General features: G+C 40.4%; 1 protein-coding gene across 3 annotated transcripts in view; it reads right to left on the bottom strand.

Moving 5' to 3' along the window:
* Window positions 1-14112, bottom strand: part of LOC115633443 (autophagy-related protein 2 homolog B) — a 617768-nt gene that overhangs the window by 407876 nt on the left and 195780 nt on the right. For all 3 annotated transcript variants that reach the window (XM_030530896.1, XM_030530897.1, XM_030530898.1), the window contains one exon: window positions 7386-7477. In XM_030530896.1, coding sequence (XP_030386756.1) covers window positions 7386-7477 — 92 coding nt within the window. The remainder of the gene's footprint in view (window positions 1-7385; window positions 7478-14112) is intronic.

The following is a 14112-nucleotide window of genomic DNA, read 5'->3' on the forward strand; positions in this document are numbered from 1 at the left end:
AATTTACCGATTTGGATGAAATGTTATAAAAAGTAGATATTTATGTATAGATTACTTGTGCAAAGTTTGGTTTATCTAGGATTGAAAATGTGGACGGACAGTATTAGCGAAATTCTATAGCGGGGAGAGAGGAGGGAAAATCAAAAAAATTAAATCAACTCGAATAGACTAGGGACTAGGAGCGTCTGCATACCAGGTTTGGTTTATGTAAGCTCAGCCGTTTCCAAAATCTAGGCGTTCATCCAGACGGACAGACGGACGGACGAACGGACGGACATGTCTAGATCGATTTCTCTCGTCATGCTGATTCAGAATATGTATACTTTATGGGGTCGGAGATGCTTCCTTCTTCCTGTTACATACTTTGCACAAACCTAATATACCCTTTTTACCCTACGGGTACAGGGTATGAAAACCAAAAAACATGTGCCAAATGCAGATCTCCATCCACTTGTATAAACAGGCCTCGGATTGGCCGGCTGAAGGTGGCCTGTTGCAATGTTTTTTGTAGCAGGCCCCTCTTGAGTCGATCAGTCTGAGACCTCACTTTTAAACACAACGAGTTGTTCACAGTAGCTAATATCGATTTATCTATTTTTCTATTTTCTATCTATAATTCTAATTTATAAGATACATTATCTTAAATAAATTCAATGGAATATAAGCGGTTACATCAATAATTACAGCGAACTCTTCATCATCATTAAGCAAGTAGAGAAGCTAAAGTCGGGTGTCCCGACTTCGAAATACTCTGTACATATGTGTAGAATAATTATGCGTGTCTATGCGTGTATGTGTCTGTTTGCCTGTGTAAAGCAGTAATAACAACAACAGCTGCGGTCACTGCTTAGTTATATATACATTTACTAGCAGGTCTTGCCCGTTTTTGCTGGGCTAAGTAAAATGTGCTTATAATTATAAGTTTTTATAGCCTGAAAGGCTATACTCGTTTTGTGCGCATGTATGTAACACACAGAAGGAGGCGTGGCAGACCCCACAAAGTATATATATTCTTGATCAGGATGAGAAGACGAGTCGATATAGCCATGTCCGTCTGTCTGTCTGTCCGTCTGTCTGTATGAGCGCAAGGATCTCAGTAAGTACAAGAACTAGGATAACCATTTTAGAGATGCTAAAGTGGGGTATCCCAACTTTGAAATACTCTGTACATATGTATAGAATAATTATGCGTGTATGTGTGTATTTGAGTGTGTCTGTGTATGTCTCGTGTGCCTGAGCAAAGCAGTAACAACAACAACAGCTGCGGGCACTACTTGGTCTTATGTACATATATGGCTATAACTTGCTGTTAAATCGGCCTATCATGATGAAACTTGACATTTGGACTTATAATAACTAAATGGAGGTATTTGCCAAGTTCGAAATTCTAAGAATTACGGGAGTTATGATTTGTGATGGAGAGGGGGGAGAGAGGGAAATTCCAAAATACACATTTTCTGCGTATTCATATAAGGCACCTGGGACTAAAATTTTGGTGTCCCTAGGTCTTATAGTCTCCGAGATATAGGCGATAATACGAATGGAAAATTGGGAAAACGCCCATAGGGGGGAAGTGGGGGGGAAAATCAAAAAAATAAAAGAAACTTGCACAGCGTACACACATAAGGCATCTTTGTGCAAAATTTGGTGTCTCTATCTCTTATAGTCTCTGAGATCCAGGTGTTCATATGGACAGACGGAGAGACTGACAGACGGACAGACAGACAGGGCTAGATCGACTCGTCTCGTCATGCTGATCAAGAATATACTTTGTGGGGTCTGCCACGCCTCCTTTTGCCTGTTACATTTTCAGCTCCCGCAAACCTAATATACTCTTGCACATTTTATGTAAACACACATACTTGTACAAGCAGCTGTTCGTGCATTTGCGTGCAAACGATTGAAATAGCCAAAGCAAAATGTGAGACACTAATGTGTGAATGTTCATTTGTACAAATGTATGTACATATATACATACATACATATCTCTTTGTTTAGTGCATTTGGCATTAGGGTTTTCATTAATAACTTTATGCAGCAACAACAAATATCAAATAGTTGGGGACATCACATACACACACTCACACAAACAACAAGCAACAGTTCGTGTCTATGTGTGCGGTTCTCTACGTACGGTTGAAAAAGTAAAGAGAAACATACATATGTATGTACTAGCAGGTATTGCCCGTCTTAACCCGGCTCAATATAATGTTTCCAATTGTATTTATTTTGTGTGTGCATAACCTACCCATATGTTTTCACCTTATAAGTTACCAGTAGGAAGGCATTTAAGGTATTTAAATGAACATTTTCTGTTCTTGACAAAAAATTGTTCAGTAGTCCGTTACATTTTTGTTCTTGCCAAACTATTTCGTTCAACGAACATGACCACTATAACTAATATTTTTTAAAGCTCGTTTTCCCCCCGTTGGAGCTAGAATTTTCCAAAAGCCTTTCTTAGTGTGCTCCTACACTATGATGGATAATATGAAAAGATACTTGAGTCCAAATTTCATCTTTTACCGTTTGGGCTGTGCGTTGATCACCAATTAGTCAGGACAAACTGTTTTATATATAGAGATAACGCAACGTTTTAAGATAGACGATTTGCAAAAAAGGGGGAATAATTATAAGGGTATATCCTAATTTGAAATTCACATTTGAGCCTTTTCGTGTCATATTGAGTCAATACGGTCACGCACAAACTCGGAATATGAAACACGGCACTCGTGTCAATGCCGTGCAGCGATGAGCCACGATCAAAAAGCACTGACAATTCTCATCTCAATTTGCTAGAGTAAAACTTTCGATAGTTGAAGCCACCGATACCATCAAAATATCGAAGTTTGAATGCAATAAGCAGAATATTTAAATAATAAAATCTAATTATTTATTGAGATCAATAAGAACAAATCATACATACATACATCTGCCCGCAATGCGAAGCAGAATATGCGTAGCTCCGTTATTCGGTTTCTGCTTTACTATCGCTTACGCAGTCGTTGCTTAGCGACGGTAACTGTAAACTTTTGGCGTTTTGCCTTTGCAATTAACATTAAATGGTCAAAACGAAAGAAGATGTGCGAGCCAACAACTTAAAGTTGTTGTTGTTGTTTTGTATGTACATGCTACATACATATACAGGCATACATGCATATGTATGTATGCATGGGCACACATAGCCACGAACTGTTGCTTGTTGTATGTATGTGTGAGTGTGTTTATGTGATGTCCCCAACTATTTGATATTTGATATATGGCAAGTAAAAAACATATTGCTATATTTTAATCGTTGAATGCCAATTTGTTGATATAATGTTGATTACATTACCCAAATTTGAAATCGATCGGACAAAATTTATAACACAAACTATTCATTTGAAAAAGTGAATAAATATTAAAACCCCAATAATAAAATTAAATGCGATATATCGAAAATATCGATACTTGTGTTGATATATCGTAATACATGTCGAATACAAATACATCGAAAAACATCGTTTGAGAGTTATTGATTATAATACTGTATTCGATTGTTCACTGTACACATACATACATACAAATGTATTTGTGTGTGTACGGTAACTGTAAACTTTTGGCATTTTTCGTATGCAATTAACAGCCGTAAATTATCAAAACGAAAGAAGTTTTGCGAGCCAATAACTTGTTGTTGTTGTTTTAAAAATTTTGATTTGTTCGATGGCCCACTGCATACATACAAACCTATATATGTATATAAGAATGTATGTACGTACATACATACTTATTGATGTACATATGTACATACTATACATACAGACGTATGTATATATGTATGTAATACATATGGTGCTGGTGTAATTCATAATGCGAAATTCTTTCTAAGGGGAGCAATGTCCCCCCTGCCCAACCTGCGTACGCCCTTGTAGTCCGTTGTCCTAAAATCCCTTATGCCAAATGTACTAAACAAAGAAAAAATAACATAAAAATGTTTATGTTATAATGTTAATAATTTTTAATTAATTAACATTTCTTGCTCTGTCAGTGCAAGACGAATGTACTTTTGTACATATGTATGTATGTATGTACATACATGTGTACAAATGAACATTCACACATTAGTGTCTCACATTTTGCTTTGGCTACTTCAACCGTTTGCACGCAACTACACGAACAGCTGCTTGTATATATGTATGTGTGTGTGTATGTATACTTAGTTGTCCCCAACTGTTTGATATTTTGTATTGTTTGTTCTGCCTGCATTTGTAAAATGCATATTTTAAAAATCGTTAAATGCAAAGTTGTAATTTTAGTTACGTAGATTATATTACCCAAATTTGAAATCGATCGGACAAAATTTATAACACAAACTTTTCATTTGAAAAAATGAATAAATATTAAAACCCCAATAATTCAAGCTCCAACACAAATTTCGAAAATATAGATTATAAAAACCAAATTTAAAGTTGATCGATTCAGAAATGCAGAATTTTCAAACAAACTTTGGAGCTACTTTTCCCCCCTTTGGAGCTCGAATTTTCCAAAATCCCTTCTTAGTGCCCATCTACACCATGATAGGATACTTGAGCCCAGTTTTCAGTTTCCTAGCTTTTACCGTTTGGGCTGTGGGGTGTTGATTGTGTTTCAATTTTTCCACGGAAAACCCCCTCTTTTTCATGTCCCAGGAAAAATGGTGAAAAACCAAGTATACAGTTTTTCTTGTATTCTTTTTGAGAGTATACAAACTACGTTTAAAGTTAATTGGATGAAAATTGTAGATTTTTCATACAAACGTTGGAGCCCGTTTTCCCCCCTTTGGCGTTCGAATTTTCCAAAACCGCTTCTTAGTGCTCACCTACACCACTGAAGACAACATGTGTCCAATTTTCAGCCTCCTAGCTCTAACCGTTTGGGCTGTGCGTTGATTGCACATAGCTTTTCGTTTACCGAATTTTCCACCGGAAAATCATTATTATTCAGGCCGCAGGAAAAATATTGAAAATTCAAGTATACAGTTTTTTTTGTATTCTTTGTGAGAGTATACAAACTAAGTTTGAAGTTAATCGGATAAAAATTGTAGATTTTTCATACAAACGTTGGAGCTCGTTTTCCCCCCTTTGGAGCTCGAATTTTCCGAAACCCCTTCTTAGTGCTCACTTTCACTATAAGAGGGATCTTGTGTCTAAATTTCAGCTTCCTAGCTCTTACCGTTTGGGCTGTGCGTTGATTGCCAATCAGTCAGTCAGTCAGTCAGTCAGTCAGTCAGTCAGTCAGTCAGTCAGGACAAACTGTTTTATATATATAGATGTACTATATGTATGCCTGTGTATGAATATAGCATGTATGTACATTCGTATTAATGTATACATTGGGCAATCGAACACAGTTGTTTGATTGTATAAAAAAATAATGCTCTAAAAACAACAACAACTGCAAGTCATTGGCTCGCTCTTCTTCTTTCGTTTTGACCATTTAATGTTAATTGCAAAGGCAAAACGCCAAAAGTTTACAGTTACCGTCGCTAGGCAACGACTGCGTAAGCGATAGTAAAGCAGAAACCGAATAACGGAGCTACGCATATTCTGCTTTGCATTGCGGGCAGATGTATGTATGTATATGATTTGTTCTTATTGATCTCAATAAATAATTAGATTTTATTATTTAAATATTCTGCTTATTGCATTCAAACTTCGATATTTTGATGCTATCGGTGGCTTCAACTATCGAAAGTTTTACTCTAGCAATTTGAGAAGAACAAAAATGTAACGGACTACTGAACAATTTTTTGTCAAGAACAGAAAATGTTCATTTAAATACCTTAAATGCCTTCCTACTGGTAACTTATAAGGTGAAAACATATAGGTAGGTTATGCACACACAAAATAAATACAATTGGAAACATAATATTGAAACGGGTTAAGACAGGCAATACCTGCTAGTAGATTATAAAAGTCAAATTTAAAGTTGATCGGTGCAGAAATGGAGCTCGTTTTCCCCCTTTGGAGCTTGAATTTTCCAAAATCCCTTAGTGGACACCTTCACTATGATAGGATCCTTGAGCCCAAATTTCAGCTTCATAGCTTTTGCCGTTTGGGCTGTGGGCGGTTGACGGGGTTTCCTTTTGTGCCCCACTTTTTTTTTACAGGAAAACTCCCATATTTCAGGCCCCAAAAAAAATTTCAAAAAAACAAGTATACAGTTTTTCTTGGAATTTTTTTTCCGGAGAGTATACAAACTAAGTTTGAAGTTAATCGAATTTTCCAAAATCTCTTCTTAGTGGACACCTACACTATGAAAGGATACTTGAGTCTAAATGATTTGTGTGTTACGGTAAATCATCCTGATGGTAACGTACATGGTGGAGCTGGTATTCTAATTCTCATCAGTTAAACATCGCTTTTCAATCTCAAAAAAGCAGTTTATGGTGGTTTATAGCACTTTTGGTACGCAGTTTTTACACATTGGGGTTCTCGTCTTTTAAATCCTGAGAGAAAGCAAGTGTTCAATGGTGTTACCAACCCAAGTAACAAGCTAAGCTATGCTTCTCCTGCAAGGCCATAGCATGGACATAGTAACCGATCCACGTAATTTGCTAGACCAAATTAACCGTGCAGTGACAGGACCATTTTAACGCAGCCTTATAAACACAGAAGTAAGTGCAGGTCTCTCATCCCAGTCGAGGAAATATCAAAAGAATAACAGTCGTTTCCGGGGGCCTCGGAACACAAGAAAAATGAATCCAAACGTCTCTTCGGTGACGTTGTAAGAATGGCGCTAGACTGGAGGAACCCCCAAGGAAACAGACGCTTCGGCAGACCTAAGACGACAACCTGGCGGCGGACCATCGTTCAGTAATTATTATACCAGAACAACATCACATAGGACACAGCTGGACAGACGGTTAGAAATTTAGTTAGATGGAAAGTTCCTGTAGAAGCCAAAAGCTCCCAAGTGAAGGAAAAAGGAATAAAAACAAGAAAGGAATGCTAAAATCGAGCGGGCTTAACTCTTAAATATCCTTAAATACTCTTACATACGAAAAAAAAAAATTAAAAAAAATAGGTGTCAGAATAAAATAGAAACTTGACCCGCTTAGGGCTTAAGGGAACCTGAATACCAAGTTTGGTAATTCTAGCTTCTGAGATCTTTGCGCTCATACAGACGGACGGACAGACGGACATGGCTATATCGACTCGACTTGTCACCCTTTAAGTACAGGGTATACAAATTTAAAAAAAAAAGCCGTTTCTGAAATCTAGGCGTTCATCCAGACAGCCGTTCGGAAATGACTAAATCGATTTGTCTTGCTGATTATGAATATGTATACATTATGGGGTCGTAAATACTTCTTTTGCCTGTTACATACATTGCACAAACCTAATATAGTTAAACAATGATGAACTTACCCCTTTTCATTTTTTTGGTTAGTTGCACATCCCTCAACATTATAGGAAACACAGTTGATTATGTGTGTGACGTCATTTCCCAAATTGCCATGCTAAAAAAAAATCTTCGTCATTTAATATATTCAGGTATATATAAATACTAGCAATCTTGCCCGTCTTTTCTGGGCTAATAGAAAAATAAAATACAAAGGCTATTAAGCGCTTTGGATAACATAAAATAAATTTTGTAATTCGTATGACCTCATGGTCAATCTTTTATAGACTCTCTTGAATTTAAATTTATAATTATTATTTTGCATTGGACAAAGCTGACCTAAATTGTTTTTAGAAAATTTTTGCTTGCCACAATAATTAGTTATAGTGTCTTCAATTCCAAATATGATTGTTGTGAATGTAAAAAGTGTGTTTCTGCTTTTGTAAATCGCATGAATACACTCACAAAAAAGGCTTAACGGTAAATGACACTTAGTTTTGTTCAGAATACATTTGTAGCGTTGCTAGCTAAAACGGTAAGTCGCTGTAAATATGCGATCAGCTGAGATGCTAGAGATGGGCATGTGTCGGATGCTCTATGTGCTAGAGCATCAAAACTATCGATAGTTGAATCCGTCGATACAATTAATAATTCCATCGAAGTTTGAATGCAATTAACAGAAAATTTAAATCATAACATCTTATAATTTATTGAGATCAATTAGAACAAATCATATACAAACATACATATGTACATCTGCCTGCAACGCGAAGCAGAATATGCGTAGGTTCGCTTTCGGTTTCTGCTTTACTATCGCTTACGCAGTTGTTGCCTAGCGACGGTAACTGTAAACTTTTGGCGTTTTGCCTTTGAAATTAACAGGCGTAAATGATCAAAACGAAAGAAGAAGCGCGAGCTAATGACTTGCAGTTGTTGTTGTTTTTAGTTTTAAAAATTTGATTTAAAACCATAGAACATTATTTATTACAATCAAACAACAGTGCTCGATTGTCCAATGTATACATACATACATACACATAGACACGAACTGTTGCGTGTTCTGTGTGTGAGTGTGTGTATATGATGTCCCCAACTAATTGCGCTCTGTGTAATTTGTTGTTGCTGCATAAAGTTACTAATGAAAACCCTAATGACAAATGTACTAAACAAAGAAAAAATTACTTGTAACAAGTAGAGAGGCTAAAGTGGGGTAGAATAATTATGCGTGTATGTGTGTATTTGTGTGTGTCTGTGTATGTCTCGTGTGCCTGAGCAAAGCAGTAACAACAACAACAGCTGCGGGCACTACTTGGTCTTATGTATGTATTGAGATCAATAAGAACAAATCATATACATACATACATCTGCCCGCAATGCGAAGCAGAATATGCGTAGCTCCGTTATTCGGTTTCTGCTTTACTATCGCTTACGCAGTCGTTGCCTAGCGACGGTAACTGTAAACTTTTGGCGTTTTGCCTTTGCAATTAACATTAAATGGTCAAAACGAAAGAAGAAGAGCGAGCCAATGACTTGCAGTTGTTGTTGTTTTTAGAGCATTATTTTTTTATACAATCAAACAACTGTGTTCGATTGCCCAATGTATACATTAATACGAATGTACATACATGCTATATTCATACACAGGCATACATATAGTACATACATACATATGTATGTTTCTCTTTACTTTTTCAACCGTACGTAGAGAACCGCACACATAGACACGAACTGTTGCTTGTTCTGTGTGTGAGTGTGTGTATTTGATGTCCCCAACTAATTGCGCTCTGTGTAATTTGTTGTTGCTGCATAAAGTTACTAATGAAAACCCTAATGACAAATGTACTAAACAAAGAAAAAATTACTTTTAACAAGTAGAGAGGCTAAAGTGGGGTAGAATAATTATGCGTTTTTTTTTTTTTTTTTTGGTATTCTTTATATAAACTGACAAAGAGTGGAAAAATAACAATATAGAATAGATAGAAATAACAATAGTAGTAATAATAATAATAGTAAAAGTAAAAGTAATAATAATAATGATATACGCAGGTCAAAGTCCAGGCGGTACGGCCGTTAGGCATTGCTTCGCCCGGCCGATCAACCCGCTTATATCGCGCTCCTGTCCCGCTCCTGTTTCCTGAGCTTGCCCATAACGGAGGCCGCAAAGTTTGCGCTCGCAGCCCACGACTCTTCGTTAGCGAGCATGTTGGCCACAAAGTTCGACGCCGTTGGGGGTGATCCGGTTGTCGCCTCCAGTCTCCTTCTGTCCGCCCCAAACCTTGGGCAATGGAAGGCTACGTGGTTAGCATCTTCCGGTATCCCTCTGCAGGCCGGGCATTCCGCACTGGAGTCGTGCCCAAATCTATGAAGATAACTTCTGAAGCATCCGTGGCCGCTCAGAAGTTGGGTCAGGTGGAAGTCGACCTTGCCATGTGTTCTGCCGATCCACGATGCTACGTTAGTGATTAGCGTGTGGGTCCACCTGCCTTTTGACGAGGCATCCCATCGCTCTTGCCACTTGCTTACCGTCGTACGTCTAGCCGCCGCCCGCGCGTCCCTTCGAGGCCGCCCGGCAGCAAAACTGTGAAGGTAGCTCGCTTCCAGGACGAGGAGGTCGATAGGTGCCATCCCCGAGATCACCAGTACGGCATCGTCAGAAACCGTCCTGAATCCACTACAGACACGGAGAGCGCCAAGACGGTATGTAGCAGCGAGGTCGCGGATGTAGCTCCTCTTGTTCACCGCGGCAGCCCATATCGGTGCCGCGTACAGCATTATTGATCTGGTTACGCTCATAAGCAATAACCTCCGACCTTGCTTTGGGCCCCGAGTGTTGGCCATAATTCGGGCTAGCGCCCGTGTGGCCTCTGCAGCTTTATTATTCGTCTGCTCCAGATGCTCACGAAAGCACAATCTCGTATCCAATCTAACCCCAAGGTAGTTAATTGAACGTTTGGACCGCACGAGAGTACCGTCAATTGATATGTGCGCTTGCTCTACCGCCTTGCGGCTGCTGATTAGCACTGCCTCTGTTTTGCCCGCCGCTAGTTCCAGGCCCACGGTGTTCAGCCAGTCAATGATCGTCCGGATGCAGCGGTTGCACGCGTCTTCCACGGTTTTGATGTCTTTCGCAACGCCTACAATTGCGACGTCATCTGCGTACCCCACTAGCTCCGTACCGGGTGGGAGTTGGAGGCGGAGAATGCCGTCGTACATGACGTTCCAGAGCAGCGGCCCTAGGACCGACCCTTGGGGGACGCCAGCAACAACATTGAGGGATTTGGTGCCAGACAATGTGTGAAACCTAAGTATCCGATCGCTAAGGTAACTTCTAATGGAGCGCACCAGGCACGTGGGTACGCCTTGATCCACCAGTGCGTTGAGAATGCATCCCCAGTCTGCCGAGTTGAATGCATTTTTGACGTCGAGGGTCACCACCAGGCAGTATTCTTTGGCACCTCCCTTCCATCTGCTACCTGATATTGCCTTCGACGCAAGATCCACCACTCTACTGATCGCGTCTATGGTGGACCTCGATTTCCGGAACCCGTACTGATTGGGGGATAGACCGATTGCTGTTTCAAGCCTCGAGCAAAGCAGTCTCTCCAGCACCTTACCGATCGAGTCCAGGAGACAAATCGGCCTGTAGGATGAGGGGTCTTCGAGTGGTTTTCCCGGTTTCGGCAGTAGAACCAGGTTCTGCACCTTCCAGCAGGCAGGGAATATGCCTTCCCTGATACACCTTCCGAACAGAGTAGCGAACGCCCCAGGGTGCATACAAAGTGCCAGTTTGAGTGCGCGGTTCGGTATAGAATCCGGGCCCGGCGCTTTGTTGAGCTGCAAGCTACGAGCAGCCAGCAGCACTTCCTCAGTGGTGACGTCGCCTAAGGCAGGCGATAACTCGTTTCTGGTAGGGATCATCGCAGGCGACTCAGGTCTCGAGGGGAATAGGGTATTAACGATTCGTGAGAGTTTCTCAGCATCCATGGGAGCATTGCGTCCGCCAGCGTAGATTCGCTTCACAATGAGCTTATATGCTTTCCCCCAGGGGTCGTGCTCGGCTGAGTCGCACATCTCGAAAAAGCATCGCCTCTTGCTTGCTGCTATCGCCCTTTTCAGAGATCGCCTAGACTCCCGATAGGCATCCTGTCTGAGGGGCGACGAGGATGTGCCGCGAGCTCTCTGCGCCATTCTTCTTGCCCTGATACAAGAGCTTCGCAGTTCCGCGATTTCGTTGGTCCACCAGTAAGCTGGTACGTGGTGGCGCCTATAAGGGCCACGTCTGTCCATGCTGGCGTCGCATGCCGCGCGGATTTGGGCCACGGCGTCCATAGCCATAACTTCTGGATCACCGGAGAGTCGGAAGCCGCTGAGGGCGCTTGCGAAGGATGCTGGACGGAAGGAATCCAGCTTGTATGCCACGTTGGCGGACGGTGGATTCAGCATGTTGCGGGAGGTTGCTCCGACTGTGATTGTGATGGCCACATGGTCGCTTGCCGTATAAGCGTCGCTAATGGACCACATGATCTGACTGTGGAGGGAGCTACTAGCATACGACAGGTCAATTATGGATCCGCTGCCTGCCCTGCTGAATGTGTGCTGTGACCCGGTATTCAGCAGCGTCAGATCCAATACTGAGAAAGCTTCCAGTAGAGTTCGGCCTCTCGCGTTAGTGGTGTTGCTGCCCCACTCAACTGCCCATGCGTTGAAGTCTCCGCCAAGAATAATTATGCGTGTATGTGTGTATTTGTGTGTGTCTGTGTATGTCTCGTGTGCCTGAGCAAAGCAGTAACAACAACAACAGCTGCGGGCACTACTTGGTCTTATGTACATATATGGCTATAACTTGCTGTTAAATCGGCCTATCATGATGAAACTTGACATTTGGACTTATAATAACTAAATGGAGGTATTTGCCAAGTTCGAAATTCTAAGAATTACGGGAGTTATGATTTGTGATGGAGAGGGGGGAGAGAGGGAAATTCCAAAATACACATTTTCTGCGTATTCATATAAGGCACCTGGGACTAAAATTTTGGTGTCCCTAGGTCTTATAGTCTCCGAGATATAGGCGATAATACGAATGGAAAATTGGGAAAACGCCCATAGGGGGGAAGTGGGGGGGAAAATAAAAAAAAAATCAAAAAACATTACAAAATATCCAACAGTAGGGGACAACTAAGTATACATACACATACACACATACATGCCACAATAATTAGTTATAGTGTCTTCAATTCCAAATATGATTGTTGTGAATGTAAAAAGTGTGTTTCTGCTTTTGTAAATCGCATGAATACACTCACAAAAAAGGCTTAACGGTAAATGACACTTAGATTTGTTCAGAATACATTTGTAGCGTTGCTAGCTAAAACGGTAAGTCGCTGTAAATATGCGATCAGCTGAGATGCTAGAGATGGGCATGTGTCGGATGCTCTATGTGCTAGAGCATCAAAACTATCGATAGTTGAATCCGTCGATACAATTAATAATTCCATCGAAGTTTGAATGCAATTAACAGAAAATTTAAATCATAACATCTTATAAGTTATTGAGATCAATTAGAACAAATCATATACAAACATACATATGTACATCTGCCTGCAACGCGAAGCAGAATATGCGTAGGTTCGCTTTCGGTTTCTGCTTTACTATCGCTTACGCAGTTGTTGCCTAGCGACGGTAACTGTAAACTTTTGGCGTTTTGCCTTTGAAATTAACAGGCGTAAATGATCAAAACGAAAGAAGAAGCGCGAGCTAATGACTTGCAGTTGTTGTTGTTTTTAGTTTTAAAAATTTGATTTAAAACCATAGAACATTATTTATTACAATCAAACAACAGTGCTCGATTGTCCAATGTATACATACATACATACACATAGACACGAACTGTTGCGTGTTCTGTGTGTGAGTGTGTGTATATGATGTCCCCAACTAATTGCGCTCTGTGTAATTTGTTGTTGCTGCATAAAGTTACTAATGAAAACCCTAATGACAAATGTACTAAACAAAGAAAAAATTACTTGTAACAAGTAGAGAGGCTAAAGTGGGGTAGAATAATTATGCGTGTATGTGTGTATTTGTGTGTGTCTGTGTATGTCTCGTGTGCCTGAGCAAAGCAGTAACAACAACAACAGCTGCGGGCACTACTTGGTCTTATGTACATATATGGCTATAACTTGCTGTTAAATCGGCCTATCATGATGAAACTTGACATTTGGACTTATAATAACTAAATGGAGGTATTTGCCAAGTTCGAAATTCTAAGAATTACGGGAGTTATGATTTGTGATGGAGAGGGGGGAGAGAGGGAAATTCCAAAATACACATTTTCTGCGTATTCATATAAGGCACCTGGGACTAAAATTTTGGTGTCCCTAGGTCTTATAGTCTCCGAGATATAGGCGATAATAGGAATGGAAAATTGGGAAAACGCCCATAGGGGGGAAGTGGGGGGAAAATAAAAAAAAAAATCAAAAAACATTACAAAATATCTAACAGTAGGGGACAACTAAGTATACACACACACACACAGGTTGGGCGGTCGAGCGAGGACGCAAATTTTTCTAGCTCCTCAAAATGTTATTTTTTACCACGGAAATAGGCGCGGAAAAGCCTTAATACGAGTATATAGCGGTCTGCATTGTGCGTGTACATACGTGTGGTGCGATTGTGGTGACTGGTCCAGTGGGCACTATGTGATTTAGAAGCCGTGGGCGGTTGTTTTTCTGCCTGTTCCGCGACGCTGGTGGTTTT

This window comes from Scaptodrosophila lebanonensis, unplaced genomic scaffold, assembly GCF_003285725.1.
Source record: "Scaptodrosophila lebanonensis strain 11010-0011.00,11010-0021.00 unplaced genomic scaffold, SlebRS2 tig00001419-arrow-arrow-pilon, whole genome shotgun sequence".
Lineage (NCBI taxonomy): Eukaryota > Metazoa > Arthropoda > Insecta > Diptera > Drosophilidae > Scaptodrosophila > Scaptodrosophila lebanonensis.